This window comes from Vitis riparia, chromosome 12, assembly GCF_004353265.1.
Source record: "Vitis riparia cultivar Riparia Gloire de Montpellier isolate 1030 chromosome 12, EGFV_Vit.rip_1.0, whole genome shotgun sequence".
In the NCBI taxonomy this organism is placed as follows: Eukaryota; Viridiplantae; Streptophyta; class Magnoliopsida; order Vitales; family Vitaceae; genus Vitis; species Vitis riparia.
Window position 1 is genome coordinate 17410266 of NC_048442.1, and position 18725 is coordinate 17428990.

The window sequence follows — 18725 nt, forward strand, 5'->3', positions numbered from 1 at the left end:
TTCAATGGCCTCTTACACAATCTCTTCAAGATTTAACTTACTTGAAGGCTCTAACACTCCATTTACAAGAACGATCTTCTCTCAACCTAGCTCAATAATGGCTCAAATACAAATCAAAGCTAGGATGACTCACAAGAGTGCACTAAAAGATATGCAAATGAAAATTTAATTCACTAAGAAAGAAATGAGAGCTTTTAAGGCAAGAACAAGTGGGTAGACAATTAAATGCAAGTGTTCTCTATGTCATAAATGAAGTGGAGCTCTCAATTTATAGGTTTCTAACCTCGGGACCAAAAAAAAAACAAAAAGCAGCCTCAACTGGTCGAGTTGGGGGTCGACCGGTTCACTAGCCGTTGGAGCATTTAATGCTTTGGCAGGTTAAGGTTACTGTTACTGTTATCGTTGTTTTAACAGAACCTCGATCGGAGGTCGACCAGGAAGGAAAATACCTCAACCGGGAAGGGAAGGCTACTAGATGAGAGAGAGTGTTTTTAGCACTCCTCGATCGGACCTCGACCGGACAAGGGGAACCAATCGATCAGTTCCCTTGCCAGTTGGCCAGTTCCTCGACCGGTTCAGCCTTTTGGCCTCGAAAACCTATCTTTTTATGTTTTTTTTTCTTTTCTAACACTTAGGCAAGGTCTTTAGGTAAATTAATATGTCAATTTTGAAACGTTTTGCCTAAGACATATTTGATAAAACTCGGGTTTTAATGAAATTGTAATTTTAAATAATAAATTAAGTTTTATAAAATGCATGAAATGATATGTAAAACTTAAATGCACTCATGCATTCATCTTACATTTATTTATTATGATTAAAGATCTTTCAAATGTCTTGATCTTGTATCCATTAGGTCATTTGATGAATTTCCAAAATAATACCTGAAATTTTTTACAATTCAAACCAATTAGTAACTTAATCATGGTTCGTTATCATCAAAACCTGATTAGGAGAACCCTTATGCTAACAAAATGTATTAAAAATTAATTTTATCATAATATAAAAATAATGAATTATTTTAATAAAATCTAATATGAAAAAACTTATCAAATATCAAATAATCATATACAAATTTTAGAATGTGGATTTGGTTCGATTTTTATTGGGTTATTAGTTTAACCATAATCCTTATTTTTCATTGGAAATTAATATTTATTATTTTATATCATGTATATTATATAAAATTAATTACAAGATTCTAAATAAAATAAACTATTTTAATGGAAAATTTATTGTTTCTTATTTATTATTTTATTATTTTTTATTTTTTCTAATATCACAAAGATGAAAGCTTGAGGAGATCCGAGCACTCACAATTAGGGCTACGCCTCGTTTCTCTATATAAGCCCCTCGTTGGCCTCCTCCACAGCGTCATCAGCTGATCAGATCAGTCCAGTTAGGGTTAGGGCTAGGGTTTACAATTTGGAAGCTATGATAGGGAAATTAGGGTAGGGTTTATGGTTTTGATGTATCAAAATCCCAATGACGAAGAAAGCCCATGATAGGAAGTGCCGTATGACACTCCAAACAGCAGCGGCGTCGCCCATAACCCAACCTTCCCATCCACCATTGCGTCCCTCTGACTCAGTGTCTGAGGTGCTCGTTCATTGGTCGGGATAACGCGGTTATGGGGCGCCGTTGTGTGTGATTTGAAACGGGACTCTGAGGGTTTTGTTTTGTTCTAACGAATGGCTTTTTTTTTTCCTTTTCTTTTCTTCTTTTTTCTTTCTTTCTTCTAGTGTTGTTGGGAACTTGGGAGGTCCGATGCCACGTCGCCGGTAGCCATTGGCGATGACCGGCGATGCTATGATTGGACCGAGATCAATCTATGTTTCGCATGCTGATAGGAACCTGTGGATAAGGTTTATGCCGTTGATCCACGGAGCCGTTTATTTGCGATTACATTTTTCACTCTGGGTACTTTGTTTGGCTTTTCTTTTCGTTTTTCCTTCTTAGTGTTTAGATGAAGCCAATGATGATTTTGTCTGTTCTGGAATTACCGGCTGAATTTTGCTTTGATGTCAAATTTTGACTGGCTTTCTGAGGCTTCAATTTTTCTTTTTTCATAGAACTATTCAGAACAACTTTTTGGTTTCTGAGGGGGAGAAACAGGGCAAACCTCCCATTTCAATCATATTATGTTCTTTAGAGATGAAAATTTTCAAATCTTGGGTCAAATGCTCCTCATTCTATATGAAATCTGAAATCTCGTTTCAAATTTATATTAAAGTTTATATTATAATTATCGATTCCCAAAGTTCCCTAACACTCTCTTAGGGTCACTAGCTAATTGCTATTTGATCCTTATTGCAGGCAATAACTACTCCTTTGATGACCTTTTTGCTTACAACCTTGAGGGGCAATATGGCAACATATGCTCTTGTCATAGCTTGATTTCCATATATTTCCCATGTTCCTTATATGGTTGATAATTTTGATAATTTGATAACAAAGCTACAATGTTATAGGTGTAGGGTTTTCCTATGATGGTGTTGTACAATACATGCATGTCCATGACAGAGAATCGTGTTGGTAGGGTTATAGGTCCCACTACTCTGAGTAGGGTTTCTCCTCCAAAGGTTCACAAGGGATGCCATCTAACCCTACTAGCAAATAAAGGGTTAATGCCAACTCTTCCCTTCACAAGTTCATATGCTTTTATGTTTGCTAATAAAACAAGTCAACAAAGTTCGCAAGGTTGAGAAGAATGTGTTAGACTTCATAATTTGTAACCTTTAGGGTAATAACTAGTGGGTCTTGATGTGAGGTTCTAATGCACCAAAGGTCATCCTCTAAAAAGCATAAGACTTGTTAAGAGGATGTAGTTAGTTTATGCATCATGTTGAGGACTTCAGAGTTTCTAGCAACCATTCATCTAAGGTTTATATACTCTACTTCATACTTTTTTACTAAGCATTCAACCCACCAAACATAATGAATATGATTGCCCTTTGTTTTTGCGGTGATGGACGCTCCCTTATTCTTTCTTTTCTATATGAACACCTAGAGTTGACTTTGTTTTAGGAGGTCTTTTACCAACTATTTTAGGTTCATGTAGTCATCCATCTAATGACTTCTTTCCTTGTGATATTCACATTATTGTCTCAAGTCATGGTATCAAGCATCCTGGAGAGGATGTTGGTTTCATATGACCTATGAACATAAGACACATTGAATGAAGTATACACCGCCCCATGATCCTTTTGGTATTTGTTCTCAACCCATGATTGTTTCTTTTGTTTTCTTATTTCCCAAACTTTGTCATGAATCCCCTATCCATCCCCTTTCATACTAATGGACCACCATCTTTCCCCTTTGGTAACCTTAATAGCAACAAAGCTCGTGAGAATGGTGGGTTTGAGGGCAACTATCCTTAGCTCCTCTTAAATGTTGCACAATTTTTAGTTTTGGTGAATAGTCCTTTTAGTGACATTGGTAGCTTCTTAGTAAGGGAACGGTATAAGCTAGACGATAAAGACATTGTTGGAATAAACCCTAAATCCTTGTGGTGCATGCTACTACAATCCTAAGGATCTTTAGATCTGTATACTGAAAGTTATATCAAATAAAAAAAAAAAGTAGATTTAAGTATAAAAAAACATACATGTGATTTAAATGTTCTTAAATTAATTCCAATAAATGAAGAGAGTAGTGTAGATCTTAAGTACCTCATGATCTTCTATCCAGTGGCTTTCTTTTTTGAATTCTGACATATGAGGATGATGAAATCCTTTCTATGAGGATGGAGGTTAAAGCTTTTTTTTTTTTTTTATGTATTTAATTTATGAAAAATTGTATCACAAGCCTTTTAAGTCCTAAATCCTTAAGAAGGTGTATATAGTTTTACCTTATGGAATTAAATGACTTGAGTTCATCTTAGGTTTGGGTCACTTAATCTAACTTATTGGATCTTACTCAATTAATCGGTTATATTAAGCTTTAATTAATTAATTATCTCAATTTAGAAAGGTCATTCATAAACTCTTATGCAACTTTACGTATTTGTCAAAATGCTCTTATCCACACATGAATAAAAAAAATCAACTATCCCTCAAATAATATGTCACTAAGGAATATGAGTTCAAACAAAGACCATTGGGACCCATAAGAAAATACCATCTCTATTATGATCAAATTCTAAAGCTGATCCATTACAAAGAGTTAATCGCACTTCATCATCCTATGGTATTAGATTGAGATAGAAAACTTAGGTTCATAACTTACTAATGATTGTATTTAAGCTCCCAATAAACTAATGTTTGTAATCATGTTATGCTATCAACCTCTCAAGATTATCTTTATCGTAGTTGAGTTTCATATTTTCCTCTTATGTAATCAATTGATATACTCCAACTTTCCAAGAACATGTCAAATTTCAATAAAAGAATTACCATAGTGATACATTTCATGATGACACGTTCTTAGGATCATTTAAGAGGACACACTATTTCAAATTTATGAGATATTATGGTATTTATATTAAGAACACTTATCGATACATGTCTTAATTAACAACAACCCAATTCATAAGGAATATATGACAATCTTAGAATTTCACTCGTAGGTCAAAGTCACTAAAGACCTCAAAATTAACTCAATATTCTTTTAAAGTTGAGAGTTCATACAATATGGTAGTTATAGATCTTGTATAATGTGTAACCAGATACACTAATACACTTATCATGAGAATCTCATCCCAATGACCAAGACAATGCATTCCTCAAATTAGGAGCTATAGCATTTTAACCTCAGATAGATTGTTTAAGTACATGAACCAACTATGAACTGCTCATCAATTTGCAAAAAATCGATGACTTAAATCTTTTGTATAACTCCTAAGTCATTTATAGTACAAATGATATGAGCTTTGAATATTCAACATAGATAATGCATAAATAGAATAGTGAAAGAGAGAACTAGAATTATAACATAAATAATTATGAAAACCATGTCTTGTTACATTATGTTATGCTTTTAAGGGTTTATCCCAACAAACAACTCATTCTTAAAGGCCACGATGGCTACTACCTCATTGCCCTTGTCAACTTGAATGATTTTGAGACTAAATCTTTTAATATAACTTCTTAAGGATTCATTTTTTAAGCGTTATGTATCTTAAAAAGGGTGTCGAGATTCTATCTAGCTAAATGCATATACAAGGAAGCAAATAGCACCCTTAAGCTCTCAAAGTCTTCAATTGATCCAGGTAGCAACCGATAAAATCAGGATAATATCAGCACTTTCAGATTGGAAAGAAATACTTTACATATGAGTTGATCATTCCCTTATTCTAGCACCTTCATCTATTTGTAATAATAGAATGATCCAAAGAATCATCAGTCCTACATATTACATTAAATTTAGGCATGGCATACCCTCATGGCACACTTTTAATATATCGAGGGTAAAAGGTATGATAGTGATGCCTCTCATGGCTGAGCGTACGACTTGTTAATTCATTCAAGCCACTTTATGAGGCCCTTTGTTATTCAAGCCATTGGCTACCCTAAATATGTGTTTTATGATTTTCGGGCCAAACCCCCTTTTCATGGGTTGGACACTAGGCCTCCGTTAGATTCTTTAAGCTATGTTTGATTCCTAAAAAATTGAGGGAAAAAGTGGAAGAAAATAAAAAATGAAGGAAAATAAATAACATATTCAAAGTCAATGAATCATTTTTATATGTTTCTTCAAAGTTGTTTCACTTATTTTCCTCCATCATATAAAGATTAAATGATTTTAAAATGTATAAATTTCTAATTAATTTTAATTATATTTGATTTTTTTTTTTTTTGTATTTTTATGATAAAGCTGAACATGAAAAAACCATTTTCTTTTAGATTTTTTCTTTTCTTAGAACTTTCCTAGAACCAATCATAGCCTTAGAGTTCTAGTCCACAAGTACCTGCTAGGACCTCGTGTTGTTCATTGCCTTGGAGTTTAGACTAGATTGGCACTTGCCATCAAGAGTAGTGTACCGCATAACACCTTAGGGCATCGAGTCCTTAGAGTAACACCATTATTTTGCATCTTAAGACTATAACACCATAGCCTATAAATTCCATCCCATTCTTATGGCCCAAGAAGAAGATGCAAAATTGAGAGAATTGAGAGAACATTTTTTTCTTATTAAGAAAAATTCATCATTGCCTTTTTTCTCATTACATTCCCCCTATTTATATAGGCTACGAAATAGAAATAGAAATCAATGGAAACTCATCCTAATAGAAACTATAAACCTATTAAAAATAGAACTCTTCCTAATAAAAATTATTAATCCTAAGGATTCGTTATTCCTTATACTAAATAGAAACTAAAGATTGAGAGATTCTAATGATCCTTTATTCGGGTTGTAACATTCCCTCCCTCATCAAAAGAAGCCTTGTCCTCAAGACTAAAATTGCGAAAGCTTTTGTTGAATCTTGTAAGCGTCTTTCCATGTTGTGTCTCTTGGAAACAAGTTGGACAACCACTCTATTGTTCCTTCTCAACTTCACATGTTGCTTCCACTTCACTTTTATGACCATCTAATATAAAAAACTGTTTTCTTTTACATTTATGACCAGGTTCATACTTCTCATCACAATAATAACAAGGTCTTTTTTCTTATCTCTCTTGCATCGCTATGGTTGAAATCCTCTTAATGGGTGGTAATTGGCTATTTTGATTCATTTTGATTCCCATAGAGTCCACTGTACTCTCCCCACTTTCATTAGAGTCCTTGACCTTTTTGAGGATTGCCTCCATTGTCTTTCTTGTAGCAAGGCTAACTCGATGGCTTAGGATAGTGTGCTTGGGTGAAACATGGTGCCTTGATTTTTAGTTTTTTTGCTTCTTCCAAGCCACTAATGAAATATTGAACAAAAAACTTCTTTGATAACCCACTAGTTTTGGTCATCAACGCCTCAAATAGCTCTTGATATGCCCTAGTCGTAGCAATGTGTTTTAGTTTGGTTATTTGTCCAATAGGACTATCATAAGCATTAGGGCCGAATCTAGAAACCACATCTATAGAAAACTGTTGTCAATTGATCTCCTTGTCACTAGCTTCATACCCTTGAAACCATTCTAAGGCTCTTCTAAATGTAAGGGAACTAATCCTACATTCTCATGATCTCCAATTCCATTAATTTTAAAAAATCTATCACACTTATAAATCCACCCACTTGGATTCTCACATTCAAGAGTTGGAAAATTGAGTTGGAAAAACTTGATTTGAAGATAATTTATGCCTTGTGAGTGATAGCCAATCCCATTTTAATTAATTGAAGCACTACCCCCAATACCCGACTCCTCATTTCTAGAAGTCATATGTTCCAATTTCAGGTTTATTATTGCAACTATTCTTGATAATTCTGATAAAGTAGCTCGTTTATTCAATGAATCTTGCAACTACAATAAAGTAGTTGCTTGTTTATCCGATGAGTCTTGCAACTACTTAACAGTATCTTCAAGTCTTCGTTCTCCTCACAATCTAGTCCCTTCTATCATGATTGATGTCAAGAACGTGCTCTAATACCAATTCTTATGACCTAAGAAGAAGATGCAAAATTGAGAGAACCAAGATAACACTTTTTTCTTATTAAGAATAATTCATCACTACCTTTTTTTCTCATTACATTCCCCCTATTTATATAAACTACGAAATAGAAATAGAAATAGAAACCAATTGAAACTCATCCTAATATAAACTAGAAACCACCTATTAAAATAGAACACTCTTCCTAATAAAAACTATTAATCCTAAGGATTTGTTATTCCTTGTACAAAATAGAAACTAAAGATTGAGAGATTCTAGAGATCCTTTATTCGGTTGTAACACCCATTGATTATGTATCTCCCACCCTTCTTTGGTAAACTCCATTTTGTCCTGTAGAAAGAGATGATATGTTGGAGAGCTAATTTTGCTTCCTTTTTATTACAAGAGAAGAGTCAGAAGCTACAAAGCATGGATCAAATGCTCTACAATCCTAATCTCGGACCCTGCTACACATGGCCCACAAAAAATAGAGAGAAAGCTGAAGAAAGGAAGCTTAGCATTTGCTAAGATGTTTATACCATCAACTTCAGATTTTTCCAACTCCTAAGAAAACTGATCCATCATGTTAATTGAATTGGGATTGCAGGAGGAACTGACTTGGTTTCTGATTTCAATCAACCCAGCTATGTTGGTGGAAAGAACCTGTTGAGATTGAATGGCAGAGTGTAGAACTCTTCGTTTCGGTTATCTCCTCTAAATGTTCTGAACTTTACCCACCATGGCATCCCTCTGTCTTTCTTCGCCTTTTCCACATCTAATGTGTTATCCAGAAACACTGCAACGATCAATCCTATCGTTGCTGGTGATGAGAATATGGTATTCAAGAATGCATTGAACTGCAAGAAGGAAGAAAAAAGGTCGAATACAACATCAAGTATACATGTTTCAGAAATTTCAACAAATTTATATCCTCTACTGGGGTTTGTTAAAATAAATACTTACCCATCCAGCATTGGTATTGACAAGACCATGACGATTACGACCCCAATATTCGTTAAAAAATTGAGGAACAGATATCCCAAGGAAGAGGGAGAGCCCCGTAATGATAAGATTTCTCATGGAGTTCATGTTTGTGAACTGAAGAAATGACAGCCCAACTGATGCTGCATATTGATGATGAAATATTGTGAAGTCTACAAAAATATAATAGCAGAAAGAGAAGTCTGGCTCAAAGTTAATAGCATACCCACAAGGCCGAAAAGAACACAATATAATGCAGCAAAAATAGGAAACGGTATAGAAGCAAAAACTGCTCCAAATTTTCCTGCAGAAAAATAACAGAGTGAAAATGTGTCCAAAGGCTATAAAGGGCCGTTGACCATGATTTCAACAATTGCATGGTCTGAAGAAGAATCGAGGGCAAATACTTTAGTCATGTTTGGTTCAAAAAGTATGCCCAAATGTGTCTATTTCTTGCCTCAGTCAGGCCAACAATGTGAGTGGTTTGCATAATATATATTAGGTAGAGAAAATTGCAAGTCCCTTCTAATATTACTCAGAATTTGATCATGTCCCAAAGGTGTTACCAACCTAACATGGAGAAGAATATCATGAAGCCAGCAGAAATCTGAACAACTCTACGACTTCCAACTCGAGTCAGTCCTAGAAGTCCCACATTTTCCCTGAAATAAATGGCCGAGATCTCTGTCAAGCTCATTTTGTATCCCAAAGAAGATTGACACAAGAACCTCTCTGCAGCTATAGCTCATGTAACAGTATGTTCTTACACAGATACAGTGGAACCAGTGCAGGTTCCAAAAAGACCATCCAGCAAAATCCCAATCCCCTGCCAAATCAATTAGTACATCATAACTATTCAGGCCTTTTAGGACACAAATAATTAAATCTAATTAAACTCACAAGCAGCAAGAGAATGAAGAAAGAGTTCAACAAATGCTAGAATGAAGTTGGCTACAACTATGTGGTTATGTAAACACATAACAGCATGAGCTACAGTTGTGTCAAACCAGCTCACCTGCCAGCCAATACCCCGGCTCAGTACATAAGCAGGAGGTGGAGTTGCAATTGCCAACCGCGATGCTGCCTTATACGCCCCAGTTGACTGCAGCATGAAAATCCAGTTCAAGAAGAAAAACATTATACTACAAATTGTTCATTTTCAATTAGGAAGCAGAGAGTCACGGACATTTACTTTGTAACTCAGCCAACAGTATTATGCAAAACAAGTTGAGTTCAAGTTGTCATAGCAAAGTTTATTGTCTTCTAATTCAAAACAGAACTTATGGTAGCATGAAACCTATATCAAGGGTAATATAGGACTGAATAATGGCAAATACAAGCCAACCGTGGGTTATGAATTTGTACTTTTTTTTTTTTTTATGGAATTCAGTAGCACAAACACCCAAGTATTTTGGACAAAAAGCTCAACATCGTTTATCCATAAATTATCCAAAACCACTCATTTCTTTCTTTTTTGATGAGCAAAGAGATACTATGTTAAAGGTGCCAAAAAAAGGTGAGGTTGCGCAACCCAAGCACACATTATGGATACAAAGATAGCAAAACAACAGAACAATTTTTAACTCCTACCCAGAAAGTCAACAAAATCAAGAGTGGGGGAAAGGTTTTAACCAGAGACCAAGAGAACAAAGAACCAACAAAAAATCTTTGAAACCAACTCCATGCTCTCCATTCCCCTCAAAACATCCTCTATTCCGTTCCTTCCACAAAGACCACATCAAATGAAGAGGAGCCAACCTTCAAAAATTTTTCCGTTTCTTCCTCTGAAACTCCCATGCCAACTTAGTAACTCCTTGATCAATCTGGGGAGTATCCATGAAAAACCGAATAAAGAAAATACCAAATACCACACATTATGAGTTATTTTACACTGAATCAGGATATGATTCATTGATGCCTCATCCTGCTTACAATGGAAATATCAACTAGTTAAAGGCCATCCTCATTTTTTAAATCGATCCAATGTAAGAATTTTATTCCACACTAAGTCCCAATTAAAGAAATTGACTTGGTAGGCGCCAACTGTACCCAAACCTCATTCCCAGGAAAGGAGCCTGGCTCCTTTAAATTCAAGAAGTTACTAAAAGATTTAACCAAGAATTTCCCATTCTTAGCTACCCCTACCATAACTTATTCGAAGGATCTAACCTCAACACTACAGAATGGATAAGCTGAAGAAAATCTTATACTTCTTCTGAAACTACACAAATCAACACAAGTTACATTTGCATTAAGCTCCAAGCAGTTTCCCACAACTCATTAGTGGCTAAGCGGCAAAAAATCCTTGTATTACAGCCCTGATCATAGTGTAGAACCTCTGGAATAGAATAGTCTGTATATTCAAATTATTTAATGTGTTTAAAGTTTCAAAATACTAAGTTATCTGTACTTCTGAGTGTTTTATCATTCCGTTAGTCCTAGTAGTTAGTCACTGTTGGTTAAGGTCCAACATTCACCAAATAGTTGCAACTCAAAGCTCTAAACTTCAGATAGCCAGTCTCGAAGTTGAATAATGACATGAGAATAAGCAAATGTTCACATGTTGGTTCAAGATTCATGTTTGGAATTGCATTAAGTAAGCAATTGACTATTGATCGGAAGCTCTAAGTTTTGGCACAAAAAATCCCCTGCATACATTTCTTTTGAACTGTTTTGCTCCTTCAATAGGTATGTTAAAAAGGCAACTAATGCAATTCAACATCTAGAGCCCCGTAAAAGGAGGCTCATCAATCATATAGTCCACATCAACCAAATCAAGAGTTGCAACATGAAGTAAGGACCAAAGACTTAGTAGCCTGAAAGGGCACCCCATATAATACCTCAATCATCGATACAAGAACTGCAGACATCATAGCAAACGAATGACCTGCTGCAAAAGTAGGTGGACCCCATTGCAGGGGATATGGAAACTTAAACCTGCAAATAACACATGAGATGGTATTTCAGAACCAAACAAAACATAGCACAAATCGAAAGAAATGATCATGATCTGTGGAAGTACCATGGAGCAGAGGATATGAGGTTTGCTTTGTCCGTACGACAACTGATTTGAGTTTGTATAGGCCTGTCTCGGTAGGCACCACTAGCAGTCAAGATGAGGGCATAGATCCATACAATTGTAACACAGATCAATACTGGAAATCGTTCAAAAATGGGTGTGCCCCTTAATGGTCTCACATGCTTTAGATACTGAAGTAACAAAACCCACATTCAAATTAAGAAATGAAATCATATCTAGACACAAATTGCCCCAAATAACATACAAAATTGCTTACTTGTGACACTCCAATGACCAAAAGTAGCATCGGGATCCCAATTTCAACACAATTCCCCAACTGGAAAACAAAAATAAATTTGCATAAATCATTGAGAGAATGAACCAACAAGAACGGCTAAAGATGAATATGCAGCATGCATTAGTCTAGTGTCATTCATGAAATAAAGGGGTGGGCAAGGCATATTAGGAAAATGGGATACACAAACACCAGTCAACTAATGTCACCAAGGTTTTATTGCTTTGATTCTGCATCTATGCTTCCCCTTGCTGAAATTAAACATTCATCAATGATTTCATTAGAAGAATTAGAGTTATTGCATGAAAGTGGCTAAAAGAAGAAACGCGAGGCCAAAAGAAGCAGAATCCTATTTCCTAAATCACAGAGAAGATGATATGGCGGATACCAGCAATTACAAAAGTATGTAAGATGTAAGGATTTGTGATTATCTAAAATGGATATTTGGGTGATGCTCATCATGTCAAATGGAAGCCCTGTCATGACAATTACCGGATGTGTACAGTAAATTCCATCCAACTGCAATACCTACCGCAGGGAATCCTCGTTGGAACAATCCCAAACCAACCAATCCAACCACAGGTGCCATCCCAAGAGGACTAAAGAACCTACAAAGCAAAACGGAAATAACTAAGAACACAGCCAATGTGAACAAGCTTTATCACCTTCATACCCTTGTACCATCTTACCTTGAAAACAGACCCCAAACTTGGCTGTAACCCAAGATGATTTGTATACTTGCAGCAACAATCAAAGCTCCTTGGATAGCTCGCATTGTATGTATAAATCTCTGCAAAACCAAATCGGACATGAAGATCTCCTTCAGTACTGTATCACATTTGCTGCACTTGGATACCAAAGGTAAAGAATTCATTACTTTTCTTTTCATCCCATTTAAATGCGAGTCTAATTATTTTTTTTCATCCAATTAAAAGAAAACTTGATTTTGGGAACATTTATTAAAACAAAGTTATATCTAAATTCAACAAATGATAACATATTATTTATTTTCCTAGAACATTGGCTATTCAGGTGGCAGCTCCACTTCAAAAAAGGAACTTGCAATGAGCTTCCTTATCCCTTTACAGTTGAAGAACAGTATACGCCCTGGCCTAGGAAAGCTGTGCATGCCTCCATTACATTTTGGGATGCTATGCCTCATTTTTTCTCTTCCATACTCCATGAAGGAGCTAGAGACTTTTATTCCGAGTTTTATCAATTTGCAACTTCTTCAGCTAGCTGTGGTGTATTCAGAATTTCAAATGCAACCAAATAGAAAAATCTCATGTGGTGGTTCCTAAACACCCTAGCAATAGCGAGACGTGATGTGGTATGGTAAACTTACTTCATGAGGTTCAGAAATTCGTTGTAGTGATGAATCGCTTATTATGTAAACTATGGGAATGATATACGCAAAGGAGCCTCCAACTACAGCGGGCAACCTGGTCCCAAAAAGTGCTTGGAGAAGTGTGTTAATGCCAGCTACAAAGAGCAGAGTTTGTATAACTCGTATCTTGTCCCCCTGGTTGCGTGAGCAAGAAAATGATCAAAATAATTTGACAAAAAGAAGGGATAACTTTGGGTCAGGAGATGCATTTCTGACCTACCATATAACAAGTCCCACCAAGAAGATCTTCTAGGCCAAAATTCAACAATATACAATGATCACACTTATCCAATGAACAATGGTTTCTGGACAAGAACAGGAAGAAGAAATGATCAAAGTAAATCAAACATTTGTAACAGTGGAATTTCAACCTAGGAAGTCTTGTAGGTGGGACCCAGAAAATATTGGGTTTAGATTTTTGCATATTTTCACAATGTAGGTTTGAACAAAAACCTGCCCAGAAATGCAGTCTTCCTGACCAATCATGAATTTTGCTTCTCAGAAAACTTTGGAGTTTGAATAGAAATGGTAGGTGGTAGTCCAACAGACGCTTACATCGTTTCCACCCATTACTGGAACTAGCAATGAAGGGATCATAACGCTCGTGCCCAACACTAAAATATAGTTTTGAAATGCTAATAGAATTGTTTCGGCTGCAAGACAAAGATTTTACTCATAAATAAACTGAGAAAATGATGTCTCCATTATCATGCAAATTCGAAAGAGACTAATGAAAAAATAGCAAAGGACTCAGATTATTGTTCTTATTGTTTTGTTTCAATAATATTCTTAGGCTCAATCAAGACTGAAGCAAAATAACAAAGAAACAAAATGGAAAAAATAACAGAATTATTACAGACACTTTAGTTTTATACAAGAAATTAAAATTTCAACAGTTTTGAATTCTGATATATCCAGACTTCAAATGCATTTTCAAAGCAGAATTATTGGTATCTGTTTGATGCCTCGATATACCAAGGTATGTTGGCAAATAGAAATGACCCTCATTGCCTTTTTTCCCCTCTTTGGGCCATACCTCCAGGCATAAATGAAACAATGGGAAGAAAACCAGTCACTCATTTTACTTCTATATTATACATCAATCAAAATCCTTTCCGTTTTTCTCAAATATGGTACATGTTGAAGGTGATGGCTGGTGATTTTACTATCTTCATGCAATATTCTGTCTCTTTGGGACAGGCATGGCAGTGGCCAAGACTCCTTAGTAACCATGATTGAGATCATCAACACAAATGTAAGAAGCTAACTCTTCTACAAACAAAAACTCTGTACTCCTTTTGTTGCATCAATCAGAAAACAATATTCTGGTTTCTACTATTCATATGTTGTCCAAATGCGTCATTTTTTTTATAAGCAAAAACGCAAAAGTATATCATATATGAAGAATAAAGGGCACCCAAAGGTCAACCCAAAGCATACAGGGAGTATACAAGAGGCAACTCAAGGCATAAATAAAAAAGAAGAGGGAATACAAAAAAACTCACCCACCCTCATCTAGTACCCAACCAATTAAAAAAGTCGATTAAAGACATAAGTCCTTCGTCTATAAACAACTTAGTCCAAGACCAATAACTACAAACAATAGAATTTTTCATCCTTTGAATCGAAAACTCAATTTTTTAATGCAATCCTAATTGGACTGAAGCCATCAAATCAATCAATGAATCAATCAACAGCATCATAGTGCTATTATTGGTGTCAACCCAGGAACCCTCTCCATTATTCCAGTCTGTCAGATGTCATGCTTCCAATAATAAATTCAAATATGAATTTCCAATATGCCATATTTGTCTTTTTTCTGTTCATCTTATGGCCTTCAAGTGGCAGTTTGGCACTGTTACTCAAATTTTCACACTGGTGAGTCCATCACACCATTATATTTTCTTACTCCCTTGAGCATGTTTCAACAATCTCAATCCCAATCATCTTTCATGTCCTTTTAACTCATTCATCCCCTACATCTGCTCCACTTCAAGCTGTTCCTTCATGTCCCAACATTCTAATCTAGGAATCTTCGAACTTCTTGTTCAGATCCTAACATTCTAGTAGAGTGGAAAAACCACTTAAATAAATCCAATAACCATACCATGAATCTAAAAGCTATCTAGAGGCTTTATAAACATTTTTAGTTTGCTAGCACAGCAGCATAACCAATTCTCACAAGGTCCCCACCAAAATCAAGTTTCTCATTCTTGGAGTTGCCTTGGAACCCATAGATCCCACAATTTAATTTTAAAGATCAGAACTCCTTACCAACCAGACCAAGTTAAATCTTTAAAGGGCTTATTCAAAGGAAATGAAATCTTTTGCAATATTTCCGACATGCTACCAATTATATTGACCATAACCAAAAAAAGGAAGAAAACTGAAAACAAACGATTTAAAGTGAAACAATAATCACTTGGAACAGTTTAATTCTTCACTTAGAAAAGGCAACCATTCTTTCATGATAAAAAACAAGGTGCAGACTCATCAGAAGCCTCAATCTTGGTAGGTACATGACTTAACAAAATTCAACCTTAAGGCTAATGGATTGATCATTCATTTACCATTCCAAGCAAATTATACTTGCTATACAAGGCTGATAATGTAAAGCACAACTGCATAAGAAAAAAAATATTCCCATTAAAACATTTTTTTTTTATAGGTAACTAAAAATAGTATTGGGAAGCGCTAAAAAAGGTGCACCAAAGTACCAATGGTGTATACAATGGCCGGCAAAAAGCATAAAAAAAGGATTGGGAAAACAAAAAACAACCCCCTTCCTCAAACTGACCCCAACCAATCAATGAAATCAAATAAGGACATCCAACTTTCTTATAAACAGTTTGGTCCAATATAACAAGTTACATAAAAACAGGATTTTCAGTCTTTAAACAAAGAGCTCCTCATTTTGAAAAGATCTTCTATTTCTCTCCCTCCAAATTGTCCATGCATAAGGTACTACTCCCCAAACTTTTTTCCACTTTCTTCTAACAAAAGAGTCATACCAACCTAGTAGAATATCTCTTATAAAGGAAGGAATCACCCAATAATCCCCAAAGAGAAAGAAAAGAAGCTCCCATAACTCCCACGCCTTACTACAATGCAATAGGATGTAGTCAATTGACTCCTCATGAGCTTGACACATGAAACATCTATTAGTCAATGACCAACCCCTCCTTTGTAGCTGGTCGAGAGTCATTGCTTTCCCCAAAGACACCACTCAAGTAAGTGGAACCAATGCATCCCACGCAACATCTACTAGGACCGGCACAAAATTAATTCCCCTCCTCAAGGCTAGAGCAAAGGGATTTAATAGAAAAGATTCCACTGTTTGTCTCGACCAACACACCTTATCCTCTTCCTCCTTCAACTACCACCTTGTCTTGTAGCCTTGCCAAAAAGCCCTCCATAATATGAATCCCTCGATCGTTTAGAATCCAAACGCCCCTCTCATTATAAGTCCACCACCCAAGCCTCTTTAGAACTAGATAAGGCAAATAAGAAGGGAAAGGGAACACTTAAAAAGGATCGTCAATCACACCATTTATCTTTCCAAAACATAACCAGTGACAGTCTACAATTAACTATTAAAACATGAAATATCATGAATGCCATACCACATAAAGTACTCTTCACCGACAGTCTTACAATCAAGATTCCACTTCTAAGCAGTAACTCAGCCTTTTTACGTCCTAAAAGGAAACTCACGAAACATGATCGAACCGTAACATTTACAGATGCTCCTTTAATCGTTGATGAATAGTGGGGAAGGAAAAGAAAAAACTTGGAATCTTAGGACTACCACCCCATTCCCTACTTGTTACCACTATTCATCTTTTTTCGTAAGTTTTCTCAGCAACCAAACAAGCGGTAAAAAAAAAATGGTAAAATAAACAAGTGCTACCCCCATTAACTCATAAATAGGAAAGATCCAAAATTTCAAACCTTCATCATTATTCTTGAAAAAAAAAATGGTTATATCATCATCTTCCATTTTTATGTCACCCGATGAACAGGGAAAAAAAATTGTTTTCCTTAACTATGTAATGCTGCACTGCCTCCAAAGTTTCTACATTATAGTTATCAACCATTAGAACTACTCTGAAACTCCTTCCAAACCCACAAACCCATTTCTCTTCAAAAGCGAGTTAAGATGATAAAAAACACACCAGCTGACAAAAATATGGAGACAGAGGGAACAAGAGAGAGAGCGAGAGACGCACAAACCCATTTCTCTTCCAAAATGCCCTATCACCCAAATGAACCGATACAAAAACACAGAGAGACCCACAAGCCCATTTTACTCCCAGCGTGATCAAAACCAACACCCAGAGAACAAACACTGAGAAAGAGATGGACCCACCAACTCATTTCTCGTCTAGTGTGTCTAACGATCACGGAAACAACATTCAAATGCAAAAACGCAGTGACAGAGAGAGTGGTAGAGAGAGCATACGCCAAGGAGGATTAGAGTCTATGCAGTACTCAAGGTCCTGGAGCTGCTCCATGGGAAGGTGAGTTATGTCAGCCATTGATCAAGCTTTGACACAGCTCCCCAAGAACGATAGGGGAATATAGAGGAAGAAGAAGAGACCAAGCAGCCACAGAACAAAGAAGCAGGAGACGATGAAGAACTGAGAACAAAGTAAAGTACAGATAGAAAAGTGAGCAAAAGTTGAAAAAAGAACAATATGCAAAGGCTATATCGATAGAGAGCCAACAAAGAGAAAGCCCCTCTGAGACGCCACCCTTGTAGCAACAATAAGCCTGTTTTCAAATCACCAATTTTTTTACCCTTTTGCCCCTCCCCTCTCCATATAATCACTAATTCACTACCCACTCACTGCACCCCACTGTCCCCCAAAATAGCTAAAAAAAAAATGAAGTCCAATTCAAACAGAACCCCACAGTAGACACCACTCACAATGACCTCATCTCTCCTCTCTCACTGAACAGTGAAACCCCTTAAAACGATGCGTTTTGATGAACGGTTGCTGCTGTACCATGGTTCATTAATGCAGTACCCAATGTCCAGTGGCCATACATGGCAACAATGGCACTGATCCTACTGGATTCTCATGCTTTTAAAGACTCCAAATCTTGAAATATTTGTCTAGTCAATAGCTTTTTTATTATATCATACATGATTATTTGTGGGATGTTGTTTAGAATTTTTTGTGTGAAAATTGAAACTAAAAAAACCAGTGGGTACAATCATAATCAGCACATTTTGAGGATATGCCAAGATGGTTCTAGTGATTGGACTCTTATGCTAAATCATGATCCATGTAATCTTGTGGCTCCCACCTTCATGATTGGCCATTCATTATCAGCCCTCTGATGTAAAGAATCTTCCACTAATTTCACTTAATCATGATCTTTTCTCCCAACAATTGAAAGAAAAATAATTACCTAGGACTGTTTTTTTTTTATAAAAAAAAAAAAGGGAAAATTTTGCCCCATTTAGTTAATCTTGCCTCTATTGCCATTATAGACTTTCCCCAATTTATTCAGA

General features: G+C 36.0%; 1 protein-coding gene and 3 non-coding genes across 5 annotated transcripts; 3 read left to right on the plus strand and 1 right to left on the minus strand.

Annotated features, from left to right (window-relative positions):
* The first annotated feature begins 1479 nt into the window (after positions 1-1479).
* Positions 1480-1674, plus strand: LOC117927396. Its single transcript, XR_004653326.1, has one exon. It is a non-coding gene; the product is annotated as a small nucleolar RNA Z112 (small nucleolar RNA).
* Positions 1675-1761: 87 nt separating this feature from the next.
* Positions 1762-1910, plus strand: LOC117927408. The gene has a single exon (XR_004653336.1). It is a non-coding gene; the product is annotated as a small nucleolar RNA snoR2/U65 (small nucleolar RNA).
* A 59-nt stretch (positions 1911-1969) lies between these two features.
* Positions 1970-2055, plus strand: LOC117927404. Its single transcript, XR_004653333.1, has one exon. It is a non-coding gene; the product is annotated as a small nucleolar RNA snoR77Y (small nucleolar RNA).
* A 5732-nt stretch (positions 2056-7787) lies between these two features.
* LOC117927275 (nucleobase-ascorbate transporter 1) lies at positions 7788-17934 on the minus strand. 2 transcript variants are annotated; one of them, XM_034846737.1, is made up of 14 exons: positions 17667-17934; positions 13760-13857; positions 13163-13339; positions 12507-12607; positions 12350-12425; positions 11800-11859; positions 11526-11713; positions 11344-11440; positions 9519-9605; positions 9271-9329; positions 9074-9165; positions 8730-8807; positions 8486-8646; positions 7788-8379 (listed from the first exon to the last, which is right to left on the minus strand). In XM_034846737.1, the coding sequence occupies exons 1-14, from the start codon at positions 17740-17742 to the stop codon at positions 8167-8169; spliced, it is 1563 nt and encodes a 520-aa protein (XP_034702628.1). In that variant the 5' UTR covers positions 17743-17934; the 3' UTR covers positions 7788-8166. The 2 variants fall into 2 exon arrangements, with proteins under 2 accessions (XP_034702628.1, XP_034702627.1); XM_034846736.1 differs by lacking the exon at positions 17667-17934 and adding an exon at positions 16220-16547.
* Positions 17935-18725: the final 791 nt, after the last annotated feature.